The sequence below is a fragment of the Saccopteryx leptura genome, chromosome 3, assembly GCF_036850995.1.
Source record: "Saccopteryx leptura isolate mSacLep1 chromosome 3, mSacLep1_pri_phased_curated, whole genome shotgun sequence".
In the NCBI taxonomy this organism is placed as follows: Eukaryota; Metazoa; Chordata; class Mammalia; order Chiroptera; family Emballonuridae; genus Saccopteryx; species Saccopteryx leptura.
In genome coordinates, this window is record NC_089505.1 from 372,414,780 (window position 1) to 372,438,182 (window position 23,403).

Below are 23,403 nucleotides of genomic sequence, written 5' to 3' on the forward strand. Positions count from 1 at the left end.
CCACTCTAGCGCCTGAGGCAGAGGCCACAGAGCCATCCTCAGCGCCCGGGTCAACTTTGTTCCAATGGAGCCTTGGCTGCGGGAGGGGAAGAGAGAGACAGAGAGGAAGGAGAGGGGGGAGGGGTGGAGAAGCAGATGGGCGCTTCTCCTGTGTGCCCTGGTCGGGAATCGAACCCGGACTCCTGCACGCCAGGTCGATGCTCTACCACTGAGCCAACCAGCCAAGGCCTATTTTATTGATTTTATAAAGAGGAAAGGAAAGAGTGAGAGCCAAGAACATCAATCTGTTCCTGCACGTGTCCTGACAGGGGATCGAACTGGAAACCTCTGCGCTTTGGGATGATGCTCTGAACTACCTGGACAGGGCTCTTGTGAATTCTAATCAATCTTTTACCAAGTAGGCAGTCATACCAACTGAAAACAGTATTTTTCTTCTTTTTCCCAATTCTTATAGCTTCAGTCTTGTTTTGGTTTTTGTGTATCTTGCCTTAGTGCGTGGGACACCAGGACAACACTACACAGACATGGGGATAGTGGACTCCCTTGTCCACCAACTCAGTGTGCTTCAGCCTCACCACAGGGTAGGTTAACCTCCCTTCCACACTAGGATGCTTTGCTCTTTTCTAAGTCTACCAAGTATCCCTCAAATTCTGCATGTACCATAAGAACAGGCATGTGGCGTGGCAGGGCAGAATCACGACAGATGTGCACTCACCTCCACATGGCCTCTCCTGGCTCAGCTCTGTCAGCCCACAGGCTCTTTTGCTGGGAGGAGACCCAGGTGGAAGTCACTTCCACTGACTCCTGGCCACTGGGAGGGCCAGCTCCTCTCACTCACCTGAACTGCCACTGCTCAGGTCCCTGCTTTCCTTGGCCCCATGCCCATCCAGGACCCAGGGCTCTTCTCCTCGCTCCAGCTGGGAGATCACTTCAGGTTTGGTTCCTGGAAGTCCTGCTCGTGGGGAGGGAAGGCCTTTTGTCTAGAGCAGAGTTTTTCAACTGTTGGTCCGCAGACTGGTCTGCCAGAATTTTTGTGCTGGTCCACGAAAGTTAACCACCCTTATGCTGAATGAAGATTACAGACCCATAATCTTAGTTGAATTTGCTTACGCTCATGGTGATTTCTGCATTAGTGGTCCCCAAAATAATTATCTTATTTCCACCAACCTCCAAGTGTAGAAAGGTTGAAAACCACTGGTTTAGAGTGTCCCCACTCCACCTGAACAGCCTGTGGGAGTGAGACAGGCAGGCCCAACCTCCCCGTGGCGCTGAGCACCCAGAGGAGACTCCAAGGCTCCTACTGAGTGGCAGGGCCCCACCCCCAGGAAGCCCACAGACAGGGACTGGCCTGTGGAGGGGCCTTACCCAGTGAAACCACGTTCCCGTAGGTCTCCATCATCACGTGCCGGTAGAGGCCCCTCTGAGCAGGGCCCAGCTGGTCCCATTCCTCCTGGGAGAGGAACACGGCCACATCTTCAAAGGTCACCTTGACCTGGAATGACAGGAGCTGCTGCAGGTCGGGCTGAGTCTCCATGTCCAAAACAGAGTGGGTGGAAGCAACATGGGGTGAGGTATACCCTGAAACGGGGGAAAGCTCAGTGACAAATGGGGGTGCCCTGGGAGCTGAGGACGTGACAGGAAGGGGCCATGGACTTGGAGGATGTGCTGAGGGTGCTCAGGCTACTCCTGAGAGCCCCAGGCATGGGAGGAAGCACAGCCACACAGGTCTCAGGGGCAGCTCACCTGCGGTCCTGCTGGTGCCGGCAGGAGCCTGGCCGCTGCCATTGCCTGCTCACCTGGGGTCTCTGAGGAAGACGGAACTCAGAGAAGCCTGTGGGGCTGAGGAGGAAGAGGGAACGCATGAGGAGCCTAGCCTGGACCCATCGACCCTGACTTCTGGGGGGAGCCCAGCCCTCTGTGAGACAGGGTGCTACCATTCAGGAGCCACAGAAACACGCTGTTTCTGGGCGTGGACCCAGAAGGTCACAACCACGAGATGCCTGGGAAAGCCTGGGTACCTGAAGGCTCTGGGCTCTCGGCCCTGCTTGCCTGGCCAGGCCCACAGTCTGGTGACAAGGCCCATGCAAGAGCACACAGGTGCTAAGTCGTCATCAGGCCTGGTGTGGGTGCCAGGCCAGGCTGCTCTGAGACAACCCCGCAAAAACGGAAGGTTGGGAAAGGACAGGTCTGCTCCAGGCCCCATTCCTGTGGGGACCCCACCCCAGGCACTGCTTGCTTGGCTTGACCATGACCCCCCCATGGCTATACTGACACCTGAGCTATGCGTGGTTGTTCTTGGTGGGCCTGGTGCCCAGGGGTGTTGGGTTCTGGTAAAGCTCGTATGGAGTGACCCAGGGATTTGGTAGTCTAAGCATTTGACAGGCAGGCCTGTAGGGGGGTTCTGGACAAGTCTGTCACACTAAACTGCTGGAAAAAAGGGGGGCCAAGAGCTGTCCTGACAGGGGAGCGGGGTTCCCATCTTCTGGAGTGCCAAGGGGAGTCTGCAAGGGGGCACAGAAGCCCAGGAGGCAGATCACTCCAGGAAAAAGTCAAGAACATGATCATCTTTCTGGAGCATGCACGGTGGGCCATCTGGAGGAAGCATCATAATCCTGCTTTCCCTTTAAAACATCAGATGTGTGCCTATTTATTTATTTATTGAGACAGGAAGGGAGAGAGATGAGAAGTATCAACTAGTAGTTGTGGCATTTTAGTTGTTCATCAATTGCTTCTCATACAAGCCTTTACTGTGAGGCTCCAGCCAAGCCAGTGACCTTGAGCTCAAAGCCAACAACCATGAGACATCTATGATCCCATGCTGAAGCCAGTGACCTCAGGGTTTCGAACTCGGGACCTCAGTGTCCCAGGTCATGCTCTATCTACAGCGCCAGGCCAGGCCAGAAGTGAGCATACTGTATTTGTCCATGTATAAGACACTCCCATGTATAAGATGCACCTTAATTTTGGGGCCCGAAATTTGAAGAAAAAAAAAAGTATTACATAGTTATTGAATTCAAGTTTTACTCATCACAAAATTCATACAATTCCTCATCACTTTCAAAACTCCCATCCATTATCTTGTCCTCATCTGTGTCTGATGAAGAATCACTGTCTTCATATACTGTCTCATCCTTAGTTCCGTCTATGGCAGGGGTCCCCAAACTTTTTACACAGGGGGCCAGTTCACTGTCCCTCAGACCGTTGGAGGGCTGGACTATAAAAAAACCTATGAACAAATCCCTATGCACACTGCACATATCTTATTTTTTTTATTTTTATTTTTTTTCATTTTTCTGAAGCTGGAAACAGGGAGAGACAGTCAGACAGACTCCCGCATGCGCCCGACCGGGATCCACCCGGCATGCCCACCAGGGGCGATGCTCTGCCCACCAGGGGGCGATGCTCTGCCCATCCTGGGCGTCGCCATGTTGCGACCAGAGCCACTCTAGCGCCTGGGGCAGAGGCCACAGAGCCATCCCCAGCGCCCGGGCCATCTTTGCTCCAATGGAGCCTTGGCTGCGGGAGGGGAAGAGAGAGAGACAGAGAGGAAAGTGCGGCGGAGGGGTGGAGAAGCAAATGGGCGCTTCTCCTGTGTGCCCTGGCCGGGAATCGAACCCGGGTCCTCCGCACGCTAGGCTGACGCTCTACCGCTGAGCCAACCGGCCAGGGCACATATCTTATTTTAAAGTAAAAAACCAAAACGGGAACAAATACAATATTTAAAATAAAGAACAAGTAAATTTAAATCAACAAAGTGACCAGTATTTCAATGGGAACTATGGGCCTGCTTTTGGCTAATGAGATGGTCAATGTGCTCCTCTCACTGACCTCCAATGAAAGAGGTGCCCCTTCCAGAAGTGCAGCGGGGGCCGGATAAATGGCCTCAGGGGGGCGCATGCAGCCCGCGGGCTGTAGTTTGGGGACCCCTGGTCTATGGCATTTGAAATGCCACACTTCTACAACCACTGTTTAAGACACACCCAGTTTTTAGACCCCAAATTTTTTGGGAAAAGGTGCATCATTTTTTTTCTTTTTTTTTTTTTAAAGGTGCGTCTTATACATGGGGAAACACAGTATGTTTGTCTAGATAGCTTTCCAGAAATATATACTGAACTCACTGCAGCTGCCCTCTGTTCACCAAAAATTCCCACTTTCTTCAAATTTGTGTAAGTGCAATGCAACTGTAATTAGAAATCCAAAGGGAGTCTTTTGAAGGATGAATACAGGCACGGAGAGGATCTAAACAAGGACCTGCAGTCAGCCCTGGCTGGCTGTCTCAGTGAGTAGTGTCGACCCGATGTGCCGGCGTCAGGGTTGGATCCCTGGTCAGGGCACACGTGAGAAGTGACCATTTGCTTCTCTTGCCCTCCCTCTTCTCTCTCTCTTCCTCTCAGCCAGCAGCTCGGTGGTCCCAGGTGCTGAGGATAGCTCGGTTGATTCCTGTTGGCCCCAGACACGGGCTGCCTGGTGGATCATGGTCAGAGTGCATGGGGGAGTTAGTTCATCTCCCCTCCTCTCAAAAAAAGAAAAAAAAAACTGCAGAGACGCAAAGAGCTCAAAATGTATTTTTTATTACTATTTTGTTTTGTAAGCTAAGCTTTAGGAACTTAACACCCTTGTTGGAATTTCTGATGGTATTTTCTTCTATAGTTTAAGGTGAAAGTGAGTTTATTAGTGAAGCACTAAGACAGAGAGTAGGCTACTCCACAAGTGGAGCAGTCATTTCTGATGGTCTTGATGCAAGCCTGCCTGTCCTTCCAAAGACACTACCCACAGTGACAAGGTGTGACAAGCATCCTCAGAGTGCCTGGTCCGGGTGGTCAGCTCCCAGATCTCCCTCCTGCCACCCTCAGCCCCAGGTCTTCCTCTTGGAATGTCCTGCTCCCTCATGTCCATGGAGCCTGCTCTCCAGGGTGGAAACACCTTCAGAAGAGGCAGCTCTGAGCCAGGTGTGAGCATCAAGTGCAACCAACCCACAACCTTCAGGAGTGACAACAAATATGCATCTAAACTTCTAGTTTCCTAACACCAACAACCAACCTCTCATCAGAAAGAGTGGGGAAAAGATTCTAGACACAAATGAAACAAGAAACACACTCAGCATAAACTTAGACATTTGAGGACAACCCTGCCCACTGTATGCACAAAGCCCGAGCCAGACCAGGTAGGACTGGAGAAGGGGGCTTAGGGACTGCAGAGCAGGGCCCGTGTATGAATCAGATTGCTGTGGGGAAGACGGTTCAGTAAATGGTGCCAGAACAAACCGCTTAGTGCTTTGGGAAAGATAAAACCATCTTTACATAAAGCTCAACAAATCTCCCAGAAAGCAGAGCAAAGGCAAAGGAACAAAAAAAATAGGACAAAAAAAAAAAAAGGACAGCCTGACCTGTGGTGGCGCAGTGGATAAAGCGTCAACCTGGAAACACTGAGGTTCCCAGTTCAAAACCCTGGCTTGCCTGGTCAAGGCACATATGGGAGTTGATGCTTCCTGCTCCTCCCCCTTCTCTCTCTCTCTCTTTCTCTCTCTATGTCCCCCCCCTCTGTAAAATAAAATTTAAAAAAAAATTAAAAAAAATAGGACAAAAATATTAGATCATCTCATACCATATACAGAAAGTATAATAATGAATACAAAAGGCTAATTAATAAGAGCTAAAATTTAAAATTACACCATAAAAGCCTGACCTGTGGTGGCGCAGTGGATAAAGCATTGACTTGGAATGCTGAGGTCGCTGGTTTGAAACCCTGGGCTTGCCTGGTCAAGGCACATAGAGGAAGCAACTACTATGACTTGATGCTTCCCACTTCTCCCCCCTTCCTCTCTCTCTCTCTCTCTCTCAAAATAAGAAATAAAATAATAAAATTACATCATAAAAACAACTCAAATACAAATGTGCACAATTTTCATTAGTTTTGGTAGGAAAGGCCTTTCTAAGCAAAACACCCAAAGCAGAAAGCCTAAGGGGCAGGTCTGCAGCATGAAATCAAAATTTTATGTACATCAAAGCCACCAAAAATCCAGAAAAGGGCACAAAGACATGGAAGAATTTGATACACAACAACGGTGGTTTTCCAAATTGGTGAAAAGATGAATTATTCAATAAGTAGACTTAAAAATAGCATGTCTTAGAGAAAGAAAACGGAGCTGGATTCCAAGTTCACTCTACGCCAAAACAAATTCCAGATGGATCCAACATTTTACAAGTATCAGAAAAACAAGAACTTATTGAAAAATATTTTGGGAGGAAGGCAACACAAAGCCGAAAAACTTGAAGGGGTAAATATTTGGCCATTAAAAACTTGAAGCTTTTTTTTTATCTCATAAAACCCCAAACCAGAACAAAACGTCCATTTGAAAAGAATGTTTTCAACGTATATGGAAAATATGAATTGGCAAATCAAAATGGAAATACAGAGGCTAAAACACACAAAAGTGTAGACCTCACCGGTCATCGGAACGGAAACTGGTCTAGTGAAAACGCGGGACATCGGGGATGAGGCCCCAGCCAGACCTTGTCCCCCTCGAAGTTGCCCCACAGGGACCGGGTGTCACAGCAGATGGAACGCGCAGCCAAAACAACAGCAGCAGAGAAAACCGAGCGAGCGCCGCGCCCCGAGCCTCCTTTAAGGTTAAACACAAAAAAAGCACACGTAGATCCGGAAAGGACACAAAGCAAACCAGCCAGAGCCTCCGCCGCGCGCATGGCAGCTTGTCGCAGAGGGTGACTTAGTTTTTATATTTTTCTGACGTGCTTGTATTTTTTTTTTTGACATTCTTGTATTTTTAAAGAATCATTGTACCTTACTGTCTGCTACAATGTTACAAAAGCAAATGGTAAACAAAGCAAACATCTGAGAACTATGTTAGAAAAGGCTGGTCTCATTCATTAAAAAGGGCGCTTACACAAGAACGGAAAAGACAGCATCGGCAGAAAAACGCTAGGAGAGTGTGAGATCCGGGGAGAAGCGCTTCTGCCAACGGGTCCCCAGGGCGGTTTCCGGCGAGCCGGGGGCGACCCGGGCGGCCCCCGAGGCTAACCAATCTCCCCGGGCATCCGCGCCCGATCTCCCCGCCAACACCCCGCCGCACCCCCCAACGCCGCCAGGGATGCCAGTCCTCGGGGGAGGGGGACGGGGGTGGTCCTCCAGCGCGCAGGGGCGCGGGGTGGGGGCTGGGGCGGGACCAAGGCTGGGGGTGGGCCCGGGGAGGTCCGGGAAGGGGAAGGGGGCTACTGCGCGTCTTTGTGGGAGGGATCGGTGCGAAGGGAGGGGGCAATGCGGGAAGTGCCGGATCCGTGCGGAGGACGCGCCGGCTCCCGCGCCAGTGAGGGGACAGGGTCCCGGCCGGCCGGCGCCAACCTCACTCACCGTCCACACCGCAGCCGCACGCGCGAAGGGGCCGCTGCCCGCAGCGCACTAGGACAAAGGGGTCGCCCCGCCTCGTCTGCGCACCCACCAATTCCTGGGGGCCCCGCCTCCTCAGGCCTCGCCCACACAAGCCGGCCACCAATCACTGAACGCGACACCTCCCAGACCGGCCGTCGGCCCCGCCTCTTCCTCCCGGCGCCTTTCTTCTAACGGACAACCGGACCGTGCGTTCTGGAGCTACGGAGAGTCGAGGCGTCCGTGCCGTCTAGAGAGGCCACCCCTTCACTGGCCGCACTTCCGGCGGCTTCGTCGCAGCTTCCGGCGTCCCTCCAGCCCGCCCACAACCATCCGGAGGGACTTCTGGCCTTCGCGCTGGCAGGCGCCACTTCGGCGCAGCCGCTTCTGGTGCCCGTTCCCGCACCCTGCCAGGGCCTAGCGGCGGTCGTCATGTGACCGCTTCCTGGTCGCCTCACTGGTGTTTATCGACTTGGGGGGTGTTTGAGCCGCGCGTCCGGGAGGCGGTGGGCGGCACGGCGGCTCAGTTCCTCCCTCCGGGAAGGCGGCCCGCGGTGAGGGGACGGGCCGCGCTGCCGGAACAGGCCTTGGGCCTGTGACCCTCCGCCTGGCACGTGTGGCGTGAGGCTCAGAGCTCTCGGGAGAGACTCAGCAAGACAGGTCGGTGCTGGAGGGGTTCGGCGTGTCGGAGGCCGAGGCAGGAGGTCTCCGGGGCACGTGCGCGATGCAGCGGCGAGGCCGCCGGGGAGGCCGAGCCGGTGCTGCACCTGCGTCCTCCCGACAGCCGTGCGCCGCAGCTGCCTCCGGGGGGCTCCTGTCCTCCCAGGCGCCCCAGGGGACTGGGGAGCTCGGGGCCACGGGCTTCCGGATGGTTCTCCAGGTGGCAGCGCTCGAGTAAACCGGGAGGCCGTTAGTTTGGGGGTTCTCACGCCTCCGTACCTCCTTAGGTCAGCTCCAGCCAGGCTTTCCAGATAAGGCGACTGTTGGAGCTGTAGCCCGTCCAGCACTTTCCGTGCTTTGCTTCTGCATCTGCTCCGTGAAAACTCCTCCCTGACTCCTCGCCGCAGAGCGCTGCGTCTGGTGCTGCCCGATTCCCATCCATGGTTGCCCGAGTCGAGTCTTTGAAATTTTTTTTTTAATTTTTATTTATTCATTTTAGAGAAGAGAGAGAGAAAGAAAGGGGGGAGGAGCAGGAAGCATCAACTCCCATATATGCCTTGACCGGGCAGGCCCAGGGTTTTGAACCGGCAACCTCAGCATTCCAGGTCGACGCTTTATCCACTGTGCCAACCACAGGTCAGACGAGTCTTTGAAATTTTAATGCGCCTCAGTTTACTTTATTAAAATTTATTTTTATTGACTTTAGAGAGGGAGACAGAAATACCGATCTGTTCCTGTCTGTGCCCTGATGGACGGAACCCTCGCATATGGGGACGGTGCTCTAGCCAACAGCTAACTCGTCAGGGCTCTGTTTACTTTTAACCACAGGGAGCGAACTCTGCCCCAGGGACCTCCTTGTTCCCAACAGAGAACTGACACAGGGAGCGAACTCTGCCCCAGGGACCTCCTTGTTCCCAACAGAGAACTGACGCTTTGAGGACCTAGCACACCCTGGTTTTTTTGTCTCCACAACTCTTTCTTTTTCAAATGTTCATATATTCATAAAGGCTGAAAGAACAACACTACGAACATTTGTGAACTCTTCCGTTAGATTCAACAACTAACATTTCACTAGTGTTTTTTTAGCAATTCAACAACTACCAAAAGAAAAGGAAAAACAACTAGCATCTCCCTAGCCTCGCGCTTCCACCTCTTCTCTGCTTCAGCAGCGTGGTGTTTACTGAGCTCTGTGGGCCCGGCGGTTGTGCTGCTTCAGTGAACAAGACAGGCAACACTCCCAGTGAGTGGCTCTGCTCCTGGGCCTCACGGGTGAGTCGGATCACAGGCTGCACACGGGGATGTGACTGCAGGGTGTGTTCATAGGTGCTGAGTGCTGTCGAAGGTCCCAGAGGCACCACTGCCACTCGCTTGGGTGGCCTGGCCGCACCTTCCTCTGTGCCCTTCAGCTGCACTGATGCCTGGCTGTGCTTAGTTCAGTGACAGAAGGCTCCCACTTCTTCAGGACACCCACACTATGAAGGAAAACAGGGTTTTCAGCCCATCCTGGACTCCAGCTCATGACCACAGGCCCCAGGTTGTCCCCCTCCCCATGTTACATTCATCTTTCCTTCTCAACTTCCTGTCTTGCTGCAGTCTCAGGAATTGCTCTACTGTGTCCCACAATTCTGTGAGATGTAGTCGCTATAACATCACATATATTACCTATATAATTTCTTTTTTTTAACTTATTTATTTATTTTTTATTTTTAAAATTTATTCATTTTAGAGAGGAGAGAGAAAGGGAGAGAGAGAGACAGAGAGGGAGAGAGAGACAGAGAGAGAAGGTGGGGAGGAGCTGGAAGCATCAACTCTCATACATGCCTTGACCAGGCAAGCCCGGGGTTTCGAACCAGCAACCTCAGCATTTCCAGGTCGACGCTTTATCCACTGCGCCACCACAGGTCAGGCTATATAACTTCTTTTAGTGACTCAGCTTCTCTGACTGAACCCTAAACCAGTTTACTTAAAGACAACACAGGCATACATGTGCGCACACTTGCTCTTCTATATGTTAAAGCAAATGGCGGATTTAGTCACTCTTAAAAAATAACCCCAAAAATTCATGTCCCTGTTCGGGCACAAAAAAAAACCCCAAAATAAAAAAAAACACATTTAGTCACTTTCATTTATAGCTACTTTTCTGTTGTCTTTATTTTAACTTTTAACTTATTAAAAGTTATTTTAACTTTTTGAGTATACAATGAATTCAAGGCCTTTCACCAACTCTGCTTGATCCAGTTAACTGCCATTATGATTATTAGTTACTTTAAAAATGCCCAGTTTGACCAGGTGGTGGTACAGTGGATAGAGTGTTGGTCTGGGACACTGAAGACCCAGTTTTGAAACCCTGAAGTTGCCGGCTTGAGTGCGGGGTCATGGGTCTGAGTGTGGGATCATAGACATGACCCTATTGTTACTGGCTTGAGCCCAAGGTCACTGGCTTAAACAAGGGGTCACTGGCTTGGCTGGAGCTCCCTGGTCAAAGCTCATATAAGAAAACAGCAAACAACTAAAGTGCTGCAACTATGAGTTGATGCTTCTCATCTCTCTCCCTTCCTCTTTGTCTCTCACTCTCTTTTTCTCACTTAAAAAAAAACAAAAACAAAAAGACCAGATAGTCTCAGCCAGTCAAAGGGGAACTCTGAGCTTGGCTGACATTCTTGAACTCACTGTGGATTTTGACCACAGGATCCCTGACTGCACTTGGTGGGAAAGAATCAGAAGTCAAGTTTGGGCTTCTAGGGATACACCTGAAATTTTTGGTCCTTTTGGTGTATTGTTAGAGTGCCACGCTGGAAATTGTCCTTTTGAAGTTGTGTTTACATTGAATTTTGACCAACTGACAGTTTGTCATTTGTCTTTTTACTTTGCTGTTTTTTAGTCATTCAAAAATTTATTTTTATGTAGTCACATTATTATCAGTGTTTTCTCTTACTGATTTTGAGTCATACTAACATTTTCCTAACTTCTAGGGTGTAGAGGAATTTCATACATATTTTCATCTAGTACTGTTTGGTTTTGTGTCTTTACATTGAAATCTCTTTTCCATTTGGAATATACAGCTAGTGTTCGACTTACAACCACGATTGGTTCTGACAGACCAGTCGTAACATGATTTGGTCGTAAGTTGAGTAGGCTATATGTACAGTACCGTGAAATGATGTTATAAAAATCTTTAAGTCATATTTTATCATAATTTTATGCCATTTGTATCATCTCTACACCATTTTGTTTCTTATTTTTACATTCGTCAGGTTTAAGTAAAACACTGCATTACCAGTACAACTGGTTTAATATTTGCAAAGACAGTTTCCTCTTGGTAGACATCTTGGGAGGGGTTTGATGAAAAATATCCAAGACACAAAACACAAATTGCTGTACTGAGTCTGGGATAACAGTTGAAATGGTGCACACGGAGATGGTAGTGCTGCCGGAAGCTGGTCCGCACTGTCGTAAGCCCAGCTGGGCAACGCTTGCGCTGCCAGATGCGGAGCAGTCATGGCTAGTGATTGTGGTCATAAAGTCGAATGGTCTTAAGTTGCATAGGTTGTAAGTTGATCAATATTTGTATTCTGCTATATGACATGAAGAATAAGTTCAATAACAAAATAGCTACTAGTCCTAATACTACATATTATGTTCATCCTTTCCCCACTGATTTGAGATGCTGCTTTTTATATCAAATTTCCATGTGGGATTGGTCTCTCCAGTTGGTATTCTAACATTTGAAAAGGCCCAGAGCCTTGCTAATGGGCACAGAAGATCCTGCATGCAGAGTAAGCCCTGAGGGTGCCTAGGAGCCAGGCTTTCCTGCCTTGTGTGGCCTGCATTGTCCTCAGCCACCAGCGTCCTAGGGGTTCCCCTGCACACCCCGGAGTTTCCTCCTGATCTGCAGATTGCTGTGGATCCTGGCCCCAGTGTCCGTACACCACACTCCAGTTTCTCTGCTTCGCCTTGTGTGGAGGGAGCCTATCGATTTTGGGGGATTGGCTCAGCGGTAGAACGTCGGCTGGTATGTCTAAGTTTTGGGTTCGATTCACAGCCAGGGCACACAGGAGAAGCGCCCATCTGCTTCTCCACCCCTCCCCTTCTCCTTCCTCTCTGTCTCTCTCTTCCCCTCCCGCAGCGAGTCTCCATGGGAGCAAGGTTGGCCCTGGCGCTGAGGATGGCTCTATGGCCTCTGCCTCAGGCACTAGAATGGCTCCAATTGCAACTGAACAACACACTAGATGGGCAGAACATCGCCCCCTGATGGGCATGATGCGTGGATCCTGGTCAGGCACATGCAGGAGGTTCCCCCGCCCCTGCTTCTCACTTTGGAAAATACAAAACAAAAATAATCTGTAGATTTTGGGGGAGACCATTTCTTCCCCCACACCAATCTGACTACATGAGTTGTAGGACCCACTTGGGGGGCATGAGCTGTGGGTGTCTATGAAGGGGATCTCCTAGGACCCTACCAAGAACATGAGGCACAGTCAGGACTAGGACAGCTGTTCGCTGTTAGGGCTGATTTTCAGTTCTCAAAGGAATTGGGATTGGTCCTGACCTGTGGTGGTGCAGTGGGATAAAGTGTCGACCTGGAAAACTGAGGTTGCTGGTTCGAAACCTTGGGCTTGCCTGGTCAAGGCACATATGGGAGTTGATGTTTCCTGCTCCTCCCTCCTCTCTCTCTAAAAATCAATAAATAAAATATTAAAAAAAAAGAATTGGGATTGTTAGTTTGGGGTAGGAATTATGTCTGGAAATAGAAACCAGAGGAAGGAGAAGGGGAGGCTTCAGGGGACCTGTGACCATGTGATCAGGAGGCAGCCAGGTAGTAATCAGAACAAGAAGCTGAAGGGAACATTCGGTGAGGTCACAAACAGGAATTTACTGATATCCACACTACCAAGAGCAGAGTAAAAGGTGTGGGGGTCAAGGAAGGGTTCTGTTATTTCTTTTGGAGGTATAAGACTTGGGGAAAGGCGAGAAGGCCTTCACACAGGTCAGGAATGGCTTGAGAGCAAGGAAAGGGTGCTGGCTGGGGTCTTCGAGTGGGTTCACAGGCAGAGGTGAGGGCTTGTGGAGTTTGGATCTCCGCTGGCATCCAAGGACGGAGCACCCAGTTTATCAGCTTCTGCAAACATGGGTGCAGAGAAGGACGAGGCTTCAAGGCTGTCAGCAAACATCAGAAAGTGAAGGCGAGAAATTCCCTGAGTCCTTTACCCCATGGGCAGCAACTCTTAGGTGATGGCACAAGTTTGGAAAAATGAGCAGATTGGGTCATTTGTTTGCCAGGGCATGCAGTGCTAAGATGATTGTCTGAAGTTTGGCCAATTCTCCTGACCCTCTGGTCTGGCCCTTCCTCCTGGTGTCCTGGTTAGGGCACAGGAAGCAGCAATTTCAGCCCTTTTCAATACCACCTGAGACATGAGCAGTGCCCAGGCAGGTGGGCAGGGGTCCGTGAGAGGACGTGGGCATTCTGAGAGATCTGGGGAACTGTTCAGATCCCTGTCCCAGGTGGGTGAGATAACCGTTTTTCCCTCTCTTTCTCCTCTTACCAGCGTCTCTTTCTTTGTCTTCCTGTCATATAAACTAGTAATTTAAATAATTAAGAGTTTTTTGATAAAAATAATCTACCAATTTAGAACGAAAGGGACTCCCTATTGCCTTGGAGTGGCCCCTGCAGTGCAGTTGGGCTCTGGCCACTGGGCCTCGCATGAGTCAGTGACTTCTTAGGCTTTTTGTCACGGGCTCAGGAGTTGTTCCTGAGAAAGACATTTCCAAGGACATCATGAAAGTAAAAAGAAAGACAGGTTGTGGTTGACAGCAATTTGCTCTAGACTGTTTTTCTTTGGGGAAAAAACGTCCTAAAGTTGAAATACTTCAGGCTGCAGACAGTGTGCCCCTAATTGGGTCAGTTCTGCCCAGACGCCAGGCAGGGACGAGGAACCAGAGGAGCCTGATACTCCTTTCTGTGAACCACATGTTTTGACTTCCTGCACCTGCTGTGCCCAGGTGTCCTCACCTGTGCCTTGGCTCCAGGGGGTCTCCCAACAGTGTGGAGGCAGGGCAAGGGCCAAAGGGGGTTGAGAAGGGAGCGACAGGAACACACTTGTCCCCACAGTCTCTTCTGCACACAGCATGTGATCTTGCTAGTAGATCAGGTCAACCCTTGTGGCCAGAACACCCGTGAGGGTGTCACGCCCTTTGCTCACCTCATCTGCTCCTCCTTTGCTTATGCCACTCCAGCCACACTGACCTGCTTTTCTGATGACCGCTGAAAGGACTAGGCCCATTCATGTTCAGGGCCTTTGCACTGGCTGTTCTTGCTGTCCACCACCCCATCTTCATTGATGCTTCTCTCACTTGCTTCAGGTTGCTCAAAGGACATCTCAGTGAGGCCTTCTGACTGCCCCCACTTAAAACTGAACTCGCCTGACCAGGGGTGGTGCAGTGGGTAGAGCATGGGACTGGGATGCAGAGGACCCAGGTTTGAGACCCTGAGGTCGCCGGCTTGAGCGCAGGCTCATCTGGTTGGAGCAAAGCTCACCAACTTGGACCCAAGGTCGCTGGCTAAAGCAAGGGGTCACTCGGTCTGCTGTAGCCCCATGGTCAAGGCACATATGAGAAATCAATCAATGAACAACTAAGGAGCTGCAAAGGAGAAATGGGGAATTGATGCTTCTCATCTCTCTCCCTTCCTGTCTGTCCCTATCTATCCTCTCTGACTGTCTCTGTAAAAAAAAATAAAACCGGCCCTGGCCGGCTGGCTCAGCGGTAGAGCGTCGGCCTGGCGTGCGGGGGACCTGGGTTCGATTCCCAGCCAGGGCACACAGAAGCGCCCATTTGCTTCTCCACCCCCACCTCCTTCCTCTCTGTCTCTCTCTTCCCCTCCTGCAGCCAAGGCTCCATTGGAGCAAAGATGGCCCGGGTGCTGGGGATGGCTCCTTGGCCTCTGCCCCAGGCGCTAGAGTGGCTCTGGTCACGGCAGAGCATCGCCCCTGGTGGGTGTGCCGGGTGGATCCTGGTCGGGCGCATGCGGGAGTCTGTCTGACTGTCTCTCCCCGTTTCCAGCTTCAGAAAAATGCAAAAAAAAAAAAAAACAAAACAAAAAACAAAACCCCAAATACGGAACCCCTCAAAACCCCTGCTTCATGTTGCTTTACAGGAATCAGAACCACGGGGTCACTGCCTCTCCTCACTAGAGGGGAGTCCTCGAGGGCAGGCATTTCTGTCTCTGTCCCAGTGAGGGCAACGAGTATGTACTAAACAAACCAGCGACAGAGTCCAGTCTGGTCAAGGAGAAATGTGAAGGGCAGCAGATTGGAGGTCTCCTGGAATGACCAAGTAACGGCTGGTTGTCATGGAAAGTGCAGGTGTGGTGTTTTGTCTGAAATGCTACCTGAAAGTGGGTTGTGGGGGTGGTGGGGAAGGGTGAAGAAACCTGACAAGGCTCTGTGGGTGGGTGGTGATGGGCTACTTCTGGTGGTTTCTAAGATGAGGGCACGTGCCCATTTTGGCCAAGCCCACAGGACTCACACCTTTGCAAGCCAACTCTTACACACCACTTCTCTTCAGACCTCTCACAACCTTCACCTTATTGAAACCCCTACCTTCCCACCAAAACCATAAACCTGACTGTGTACCAGTCCATTTTCTCCTGGAACAATGCAGGCTGTGCCAGTCTACCCATCCACCCTGACACTGCCAGTTGAGTCTGACTATGCGGTGGCACAGTGGATAGAGCGTCGGACTAGGATGCAGAGGACCCAGGTTCAAAACCCCAAGGTCACCAGCTTGAGTCCAAGGTTGCTGGCTTGAGCAGGGGGTCACTTGGTCTGCTGTAGATCCCTGGTCAAGGCACATATGAGAAAGCAATCAATGAACAACTAAGGAGCAGCAACAAAGAATTGATGCTTTGCATCTCTCCCTTCCTGTCTCTATCTCCCTATCTGTTCCCCCACCCCCATCTCTGTCACAACAAAACACTGCCAGTTTGAGACCTGTCAGCTGGTGATCAGGTCCTCCTGGTGACAGATGTGTTGCTTCTGGCCAACTTCCCCCTGCTCAGGGAGTATGGGCACAGTTCCAGGAAACTGAGTAGGACCATTCCCCATCTAGGGGCAACTAGCAGGTGCTTCATGAATGAACCTGGGAGAAAACCCAAGCCCGAGAGCTTGTAGGGAGAACAGGCAACAGGCGGCCAAGGAGAGAGCTGTCCTCGTGGGGCGTACAGCCAGGGCTGTAGGGCACAGACCTGGGTGCTGGGAAACAGCTGCATGTGCCTTATGCAGCAGCCCTGAGCGGGGACCTGGGTCACAGCAGGGTCACATGAGGGGAAAGCATGGTGTCAGACTACAGATGGGTGTAAAGGAAAGGGAGCAGCTGGTGAGTCTTGTGTCGAGTTGTGAGATGAGCAGGAAGGTGAGGGATTAGTGATAATGTGTACACATCACCTTGGGGGAGGATGACAGCAATCACACCTGAAAAACCCTTAACTTGATTTTGTGTGAACAGAATGAGTTATAGCCACTGATAAGGGACTCATTCCTTATGAGTAGTTACCAAACCAAAGAATTACTGTGGTTATCTTAAAGCAAATGTTAGTTTACTTTTCTGGTCATGTTAACTACAGTAATAAACTTTCTTCATAAATATGCAGCCTCTATCATCTCTTCCCTCCTGACAAATATGGCAGTCTCATGACAATGTAAAAACAAAAAAAAAAGAAATGAGGTCATGTGAGGTGGGTGTAGTGACGGGAGGAAGGAGGGAGGGAGCCTGTGAAAAACATCCCCAAGGAAGGCCCCAGGCTTTGTGAACAGCAGGCTGTGGTGTGGAGGGCAGGGAGTGGTCCCACGAGTGTGGGGAGTGGGAGGGATCACACTCGGCTTCACTCCCTGCTGTGGGTCAGCTGGTGCTTAAGCAGCTTTGAGCGCTGGCTGAAGGCTTTCCCACATGCACTGCAGTCATAGGGCTTCACTCCAGTGTGGATCCTCTGGTGCTGGATAAGCACCGAGCGCTGACTGAAGGACTTCCCACACTCGGTGCACTTGTAGGGCCTCTCGCCAGTGTGGATGATCTGATGTTGAATGAGGTGTGAGCTCTGGCTGAAGCCCTTACCGCATTCAACACACGTGTATGGCTTCTCTCCAGTGTGAACCTTCTGGTGGTGGATGAGGTTTGAGCTTCGGTTGAAGGCTTTACCGCACTGGTTACACTCATGGGGTTTCAATCCATTATGGATTCTCTGATGCTGAATGAGAGTTGAGCTCTGGCTGAAGGTTTTTCCACACTCAGTACATTCATAGGGTTTCTCTCCGGTGTGAACTCGCTGGTGAAGGATAAGGTTGGAGCTGCGGCCGAATGTCTTCCCACATTCCCGACACTCGTAGGGCTTGTCACCCGTGTGCACACCCTGGTGCTGAATGAGGGCTGAGCTGTGGCTGAAGGCCTTCCCGCAGACGCCACACTCGTAAGGCTTCTCTCCTGTGTGGATTATCTGGTGCTTTCTGAGCACTGAACTGTAGCTAAAGGCTTTTCCACACACATTACACACGTGAGGCTTCTCTCCAGTGTGAATCCTCCGATGCTGAATGAGGCTTGAGCTCTGACTGAAGGCCTTCCCACAGTCACTGCATTTATAGGGCTTCTCTCCAGTGTGAACCCGGTGATGCTTAATGAGGTTGGAGACCCGGCTGAATGGCTTGCCACACTCATTACACTCATAAGGTCTCTCTCCAGTGTGAACCCTCTGATGCTTCCTCAGGTGTGAGCTCTGGCTGAAGGCTTTTCCACACTCATTACACTTGAAAGGCTTCTCGCCTGTGTGAATTCTGTGGTGTTTGATGAGGTTGGAGCTCCTCCTGAAGGCTTTCCCACAGTCACTGCACAGATATGGTTTCTCCCCAGAATGAATCCTCTGATGTTGGACAAGGTTTGAGCTCCGCCTAAAAGCCTTCCCACACTCAATGCATTCATAGGGCTTCTCGCTCAAGTGAGACTTCTGGTGCTTCTTGAGTCCGGAGTTCTGGCTGAAGGCTTTCCCACAGTCACTGCATGCATATGGCTTCTCTCCACCATGGGTGACCTGATGCCTAACGAGGTTCGCGTGCACACGAAAGGCTCTCCCACACTCGCTGCACTGGTGGCGCTCACTCACATGTGACCTCTGATGATTCTTAAGAACTGAGTTCTGGCTGAAGGATTTTCCACATTCACTACATACGAAGGACTTCTGTCCAATGTGGATGATCTGATGTTGCATAAGTTTCGGGTTTCCTCTGAAGGTTTTCCCACACTCACTACATATGAAGCTGCTTTCTGCTGTGTGGAGCCCCTCATGGCTAGTTAGGTCCACACTGTGTTCGAAGCTTTGGTCACACACATACAGATGTGGCCTTTCTTCCTCGGAGATTTCCGGATATGCAGCTGGGTTTGGGCTCAGACTGAAGCTTCTTTCAAAACTGTCACAGTCCCGCGCTCCCTCCCCCAAGGGGCTGTTAAGGGGTACTGACACTGGTGTGAAGTCCTCCTCTTGGCAGAGGGACTGCACCTGTCTCTCATCATCAGGGACTCCCCAGTCTCTTTCTAATACGTCCTCACAGAGTACTCCAAGCTCAGCCGTCAGGGAAACATCACTGATACAACTTTCTGATATTTCTGCCTGTGATTCTAAATCCTCAGAAATGTCTTGCTTCTGAAAAAACTCCTTGTCCTCAATCCTGGTGTCCCAATCTGAAAGGACAAACATAAAGTTACTTTTAAAGAAACAGAAATACACAAATGGCAAGTCTGGGTTGTGGGACCCACTGGGGGTGATAGTGTCAGGTTTCTTGATGGCCAGGAAGGGACACAGAAGCTCTGAGGGGACAAGGCAGCGTGGCAACTGAAGACCAACCCTGAGCCCACCGCCCCATTCCCCACATGCAGGAAGTCAGCTGCAGTCTACCTACTGGTTCAGGCTGGAGCCCTGGGCACCCTCCACTGCCCTTCCTGTCACAGAGAGCAGGTCATCTACGGGAGAGGCTTTTGTTCTTATCTTCATAAATTATTGAAGTGAAATTCACAAAGTTCACTTTGAAATGAAAAGGTCAGTGGCATGTGGTACATTAACAATGTCGTGTGCTCACCACCTCTGGCTCCAGAACATCCCCACTGCTCCAGAATGAATCCCTTACCCATTGGTTTAGCTCTATCACCCCACGCTCCTGCCCCCAGCTCCTGGCAACCATCAGTGTGAGTTTTAGCGCTGAGAGTTTATGCATTCCTGACATCTCAGGTGAGTGGCATCATGAATGTGACTTTTTGTTTCTGGATTCTCCCCTTAGCATAATGTTTCTGAATGTTCCGTCCACACTGTTTTAAGTATTTGTGCTTCATTTCTTTTAATTGAATATCCAGTTACACTTTCTGAAGTTTAAGTTATCTGCAGTCAAGTGTCATCTGAAGATATTAAATGGGAAATCCCAGAAATAAACAATTCAGATTTTGTTTATTTATTTATTAGAGAGGGACAGACAGGAAGGGAGAGAGATGAGAAGCATCAACTCATAGTTGCAGCACTTTAGTTGTTCATTGATTGCTTTCTCATATGTGCCTTGATCAGGATGCTCCAGTCAAGCCAGTGACCCCTTGCTCAACCCAGTGACCTTGGGCTCAAGCCAGCAACCTTTGGGTCATGTCTGGATTACATGCTCAAGCTGGCGAGCCTGCGCTCAAACCAGCAACCTTGGGGTTTTGAACCGGGTCCTCAGCATCCCAGGCCAAGGCTTTATGTACTGCACCACCACCTGGTAAGACTAGATCTTATTTTTTTTAATTCTTTTTATTTTTTTTTAGAGACACAGAGAGGGAGAGATGAGAAGCATCAACTTGTAGTTGGGGTACATCAGTTGTCCACTGACTGCTTTCATACATGCCTTGAATGGGGGGCCCTAGCCCAGCTAGTGACCCCTTGCTCAGGCCAGTGACCTTGGGCTCAAGCCAGTCACCATAGGGTCATGTCTATGATTTCACACTTAAGCCGGCAACCCTTTGCTCAAGCTGGTGTGCCGTACTCAAGCCAGCGACCTCAGGGTTTCAAACATGGGTCCTCAGTGTCCCAGGTTGACACTCTATGCACTGCACTACCACCTGGTCAAGCAACAATTCATAGGTTTTATTATTTATTTATTTATTTATTTGTATTTTTCTGAAGCCGGAAACGGGGAGAGACAGTCAGACAGACTCCCACATGCGCCCGACCGGGATCCACCCGGCACGCCCACCAGGGGGCAAAGCTCTGCCCACCAGGGGGCGATGCTCTGCCCCTCCGGGGCATCGCTCTTTTGCGACCAGAGCCACTCTAGCGCCTGGGGCAGAGGCCAAAGAGCCATCCCCAGTGCCCGGGCCATCCTTGCTCCAATGGAGCCTTGGCTGCGGGAGGGGAAGAGAGAGACAGAGAGGAAGGGGGGGGGGTGACAGAGAGGAAGGAGGGGGGGTGGAGAAGCAAATGGGCGCTTCTCTTATGTGCCCTGGCCGGGAATCGAACCCGGGTCCCCCGCACGCCAGGCTGACGCTCTACCGCTGAGCCACCTGGCCAGGGCCTAATTCATAGGTTTTAAATGATACACTGTTGTGAGCAGCTTGATGAAACCCTGTACCACTCTGCAACATCCCACCCAGGGCGGTGAATCAGCCCCCTTTGTCCGGTGCATCCTCACTGTATACTCTAACTACCTGTTTACTGAGGAGTCATCTTCGTGACCAGATCTGTTGTCATGGTGTCACAGTGCCTGTGTTCAAGTCACCCTTATTTTACTTAGTAATGGCCCCAAAGCACAAGAGTAGTGATGCTGACACTTCAAGTAGGCTGGAGAGAGGCCTTATGGCTTCCTATAAATGAAAAGGTATGTATATATAGGGAAAAAGTACACATAAAGAGGTTACTATCCATGGTTTCAGACATCCATTGCCAGGGGTGTCTCGGATCATATCCACCATGGACAAGAGAGGCTATTATATTCCACTATATTCATGAACCATGTTATCCATTCATTCTTTGATGGACCACTGGGGTTTTGGCTGCTATAAATATGAAGTTCATGTCCTTGTTGAATACCTGTCTTTTTTTTTTTTTAAATTATTTATTCATTTTAGAGAGGAGAGAGAAAGGGAGAGAAAGAGACAGAGAGAGAAGGTGGGGAGGAGCTAGAAGCATCAACTCCCATATGTTCCTTGACCAGGCAAGCCCAGGGTTTCGAACCGGGGACTTCAGCATTTCCAGGTTGACACTTTATCCACTGCGCCACCACAGGTCAGGCGTTGAATACCTGTCTTTAATTACTTGGGTATGCAACTGGCAGTAGAATTCCTGGGTAATAAGCTAATGCTATATTTAAACTTTTTAGGAACTGCCAGATTGTATTCTACAGGGGCTGCACCATTTTACATTCCCATTAGCAAGGGACCAGGGATCCAATTTCTTCACATTTTGGAAGCACTCGTGAAGTGGTAATCTTATTGTGGTTTTGATTTGCATTTCTCAAGTGACTAGTAAGTTTGAGCATCTTTTCATTTGTTTCTTGGCCATTTGTATATTTTCTTTTAAGAAGTGTTTACTCAGGTCCTTTGCCCATTTTCAAGTTGAGCTGTTTGTTTTTTGTTGTTGAGTCATTAAGAGTTCTTTGTAGCCTTGGCTGGTAGCTCAGTAGGTTAGAGCCCTGGTCGGCAAACTGTGCCTCGCGAGCCACATGCGGCTCTTTGGCCCCTTGAATGTGGCTCTTCCACAAAATACCACGTGCGGGCGCTACCTTTATAAGGAATGTACCTACCTATATAGTTTAAGTTTAAAAAATTTGGCTCTCAAAAGAAATTTCAATCGTTGTACTGTTAATATTTGGCTCTGTTGACTAATGAGTTTGCCGACCACTGGTTAGAGAATTGTCTGGAAGTGCAGAGGTTGCCAGTTTGTTCCCCGGCCAGGGCACAGACAGGAACAGATTGACGCTTCTGTTTCTCTCTCTCCCTTCCTCTCACACTAAAATCAGTCAATAAAAAATTTTTAAAAAGAGTTCTTTGTGCCCTGGCCGGTTGGCGGTTGGCTCAGTGGTAGAGCGTCGGCCTGGCGTGCAGAAGTCCTGGGTTCAATTCCCGGCCAGGGCACACAGGAGAGGCGCCCATCTGCTTCTCCACCCCTCTCCCTCTCCTTCCTCTCTGTCTCTCTCTTCCCCTCCCGCAGCCAAGGTTCCATTGGAGCAAAGATGGCCCGGGCGCTGGGGATGGCTCCTTGGCCTCTGCCCCAGGCCCTAGAGTGGCTCTGGTCACAACAGAGCAACGCCCCCTGGTGGGCGTGCCGGGTGGATCCCAGTTGGGCGCATGCGGGGAGTCTGTCTGTCTCTCCCTGTTTCCAGCTTCAGAAAAATACAAAAAAAAAAAAAAAAAAAAAAAGAGTTCTTTGTAAATTGTGGGTACTAAACCTTTACTAGATACACCATTTGCAGATTTACTCCCATTCTTTTTTATATTATTATTATTTTTTAAAGACCTTTGTTTTTTTTTTTTAATTTTTTTTATTTTTATTCATCTTAGAGAGGAGAGAGAGAGACAGAGAGAGAGAAAGGGGGAGGAGCTGGAAGCATCAACTCCCATATGTGCCTTGACCAGGCAAGCCCAGGGTTTCGAACTAGCGACCTCAGCATTTCCAGGTCGACGTTTTATCCACTGCGCCACCACAGGTCAGGCTTTTTTATTTTATTTTTTATTTATTCATTTTTTAGAGAGGAGAGGGAGAGACAGAGAGAGAGAGAGAGAAAGAGAGAGAGAGAGAGAAAGGGGAGGAGCAGGAAGCATCAACTCCCATATGTGCCTTGACCTGGCAAGCCCAAGGTTTTGAACCGGCAACCTCAGTGTTCCAGGTCGACGCTTTATCCCACTGCGCCACCACAGGTCAGGCTATTTATTTATTTTTTTACAGAGTCAGAGAGAGGGATAGATAGGGACAGACAGACAAGAATGGAGAGAGATGAGAAGCATCAATCATCAGTTTTTCGTTGTGACATCTTATTTGTTTCATTGATTGCTTTCTCATATGTGCCTTGACCATGGGCCTTCAGTAGACCGAGTAACCCCTTGCTCGAGCCAGCGACCTTGGGTCCAAGCTAGTGAGCTTTTACTCAAACCAGATGAGCCCACGCTCAAGCTGGTGACCTTGGGGTCTCGAACCTGGGTCCTCCGCATCCCAGTCCGACGCTCTATCTACTGCGCCACCACCTGGTCAGGTGAGAGCTTTATTTCTTTATATGCCTTTGAGTCCCTATTTAGTATTCTTTCACCTTAATCTTTAGGACTGCCTTTAGCATTTCTGGCAGGGTAGGTCTATTGGCAGTAAATATC

General features: G+C 50.1%; 1 protein-coding gene across 4 annotated transcripts in view; it reads right to left on the bottom strand.

The window, feature by feature from the left end:
- LOC136401474 (zinc finger protein 250-like) overlaps positions 1-23,403 on the bottom strand; it is a 34,648-nt gene that overhangs the window by 4,741 nt on the left and 6,504 nt on the right. The window contains exons 1-4 of one of the 4 annotated variants that reach the window (XM_066379789.1): positions 7,369-7,593; positions 1,744-1,839; positions 1,366-1,492; positions 839-952 (exon numbers count right to left, since the gene is read on the bottom strand). In XM_066379789.1, the coding sequence (XP_066235886.1) occupies positions 839-952; positions 1,366-1,492; positions 1,744-1,785 (283 nt within the window). In that variant the 5' untranslated portion in view covers positions 1,786-1,839; positions 7,369-7,593. Of the gene's footprint in view, positions 1-838; positions 953-1,365; positions 1,579-1,743; positions 1,840-7,368; positions 7,594-16,932; positions 18,766-23,403 lie in introns of those variants that run through there. The other 3 variants (XM_066379787.1, XM_066379788.1, XM_066379790.1) reach the window with 3 other exon arrangements.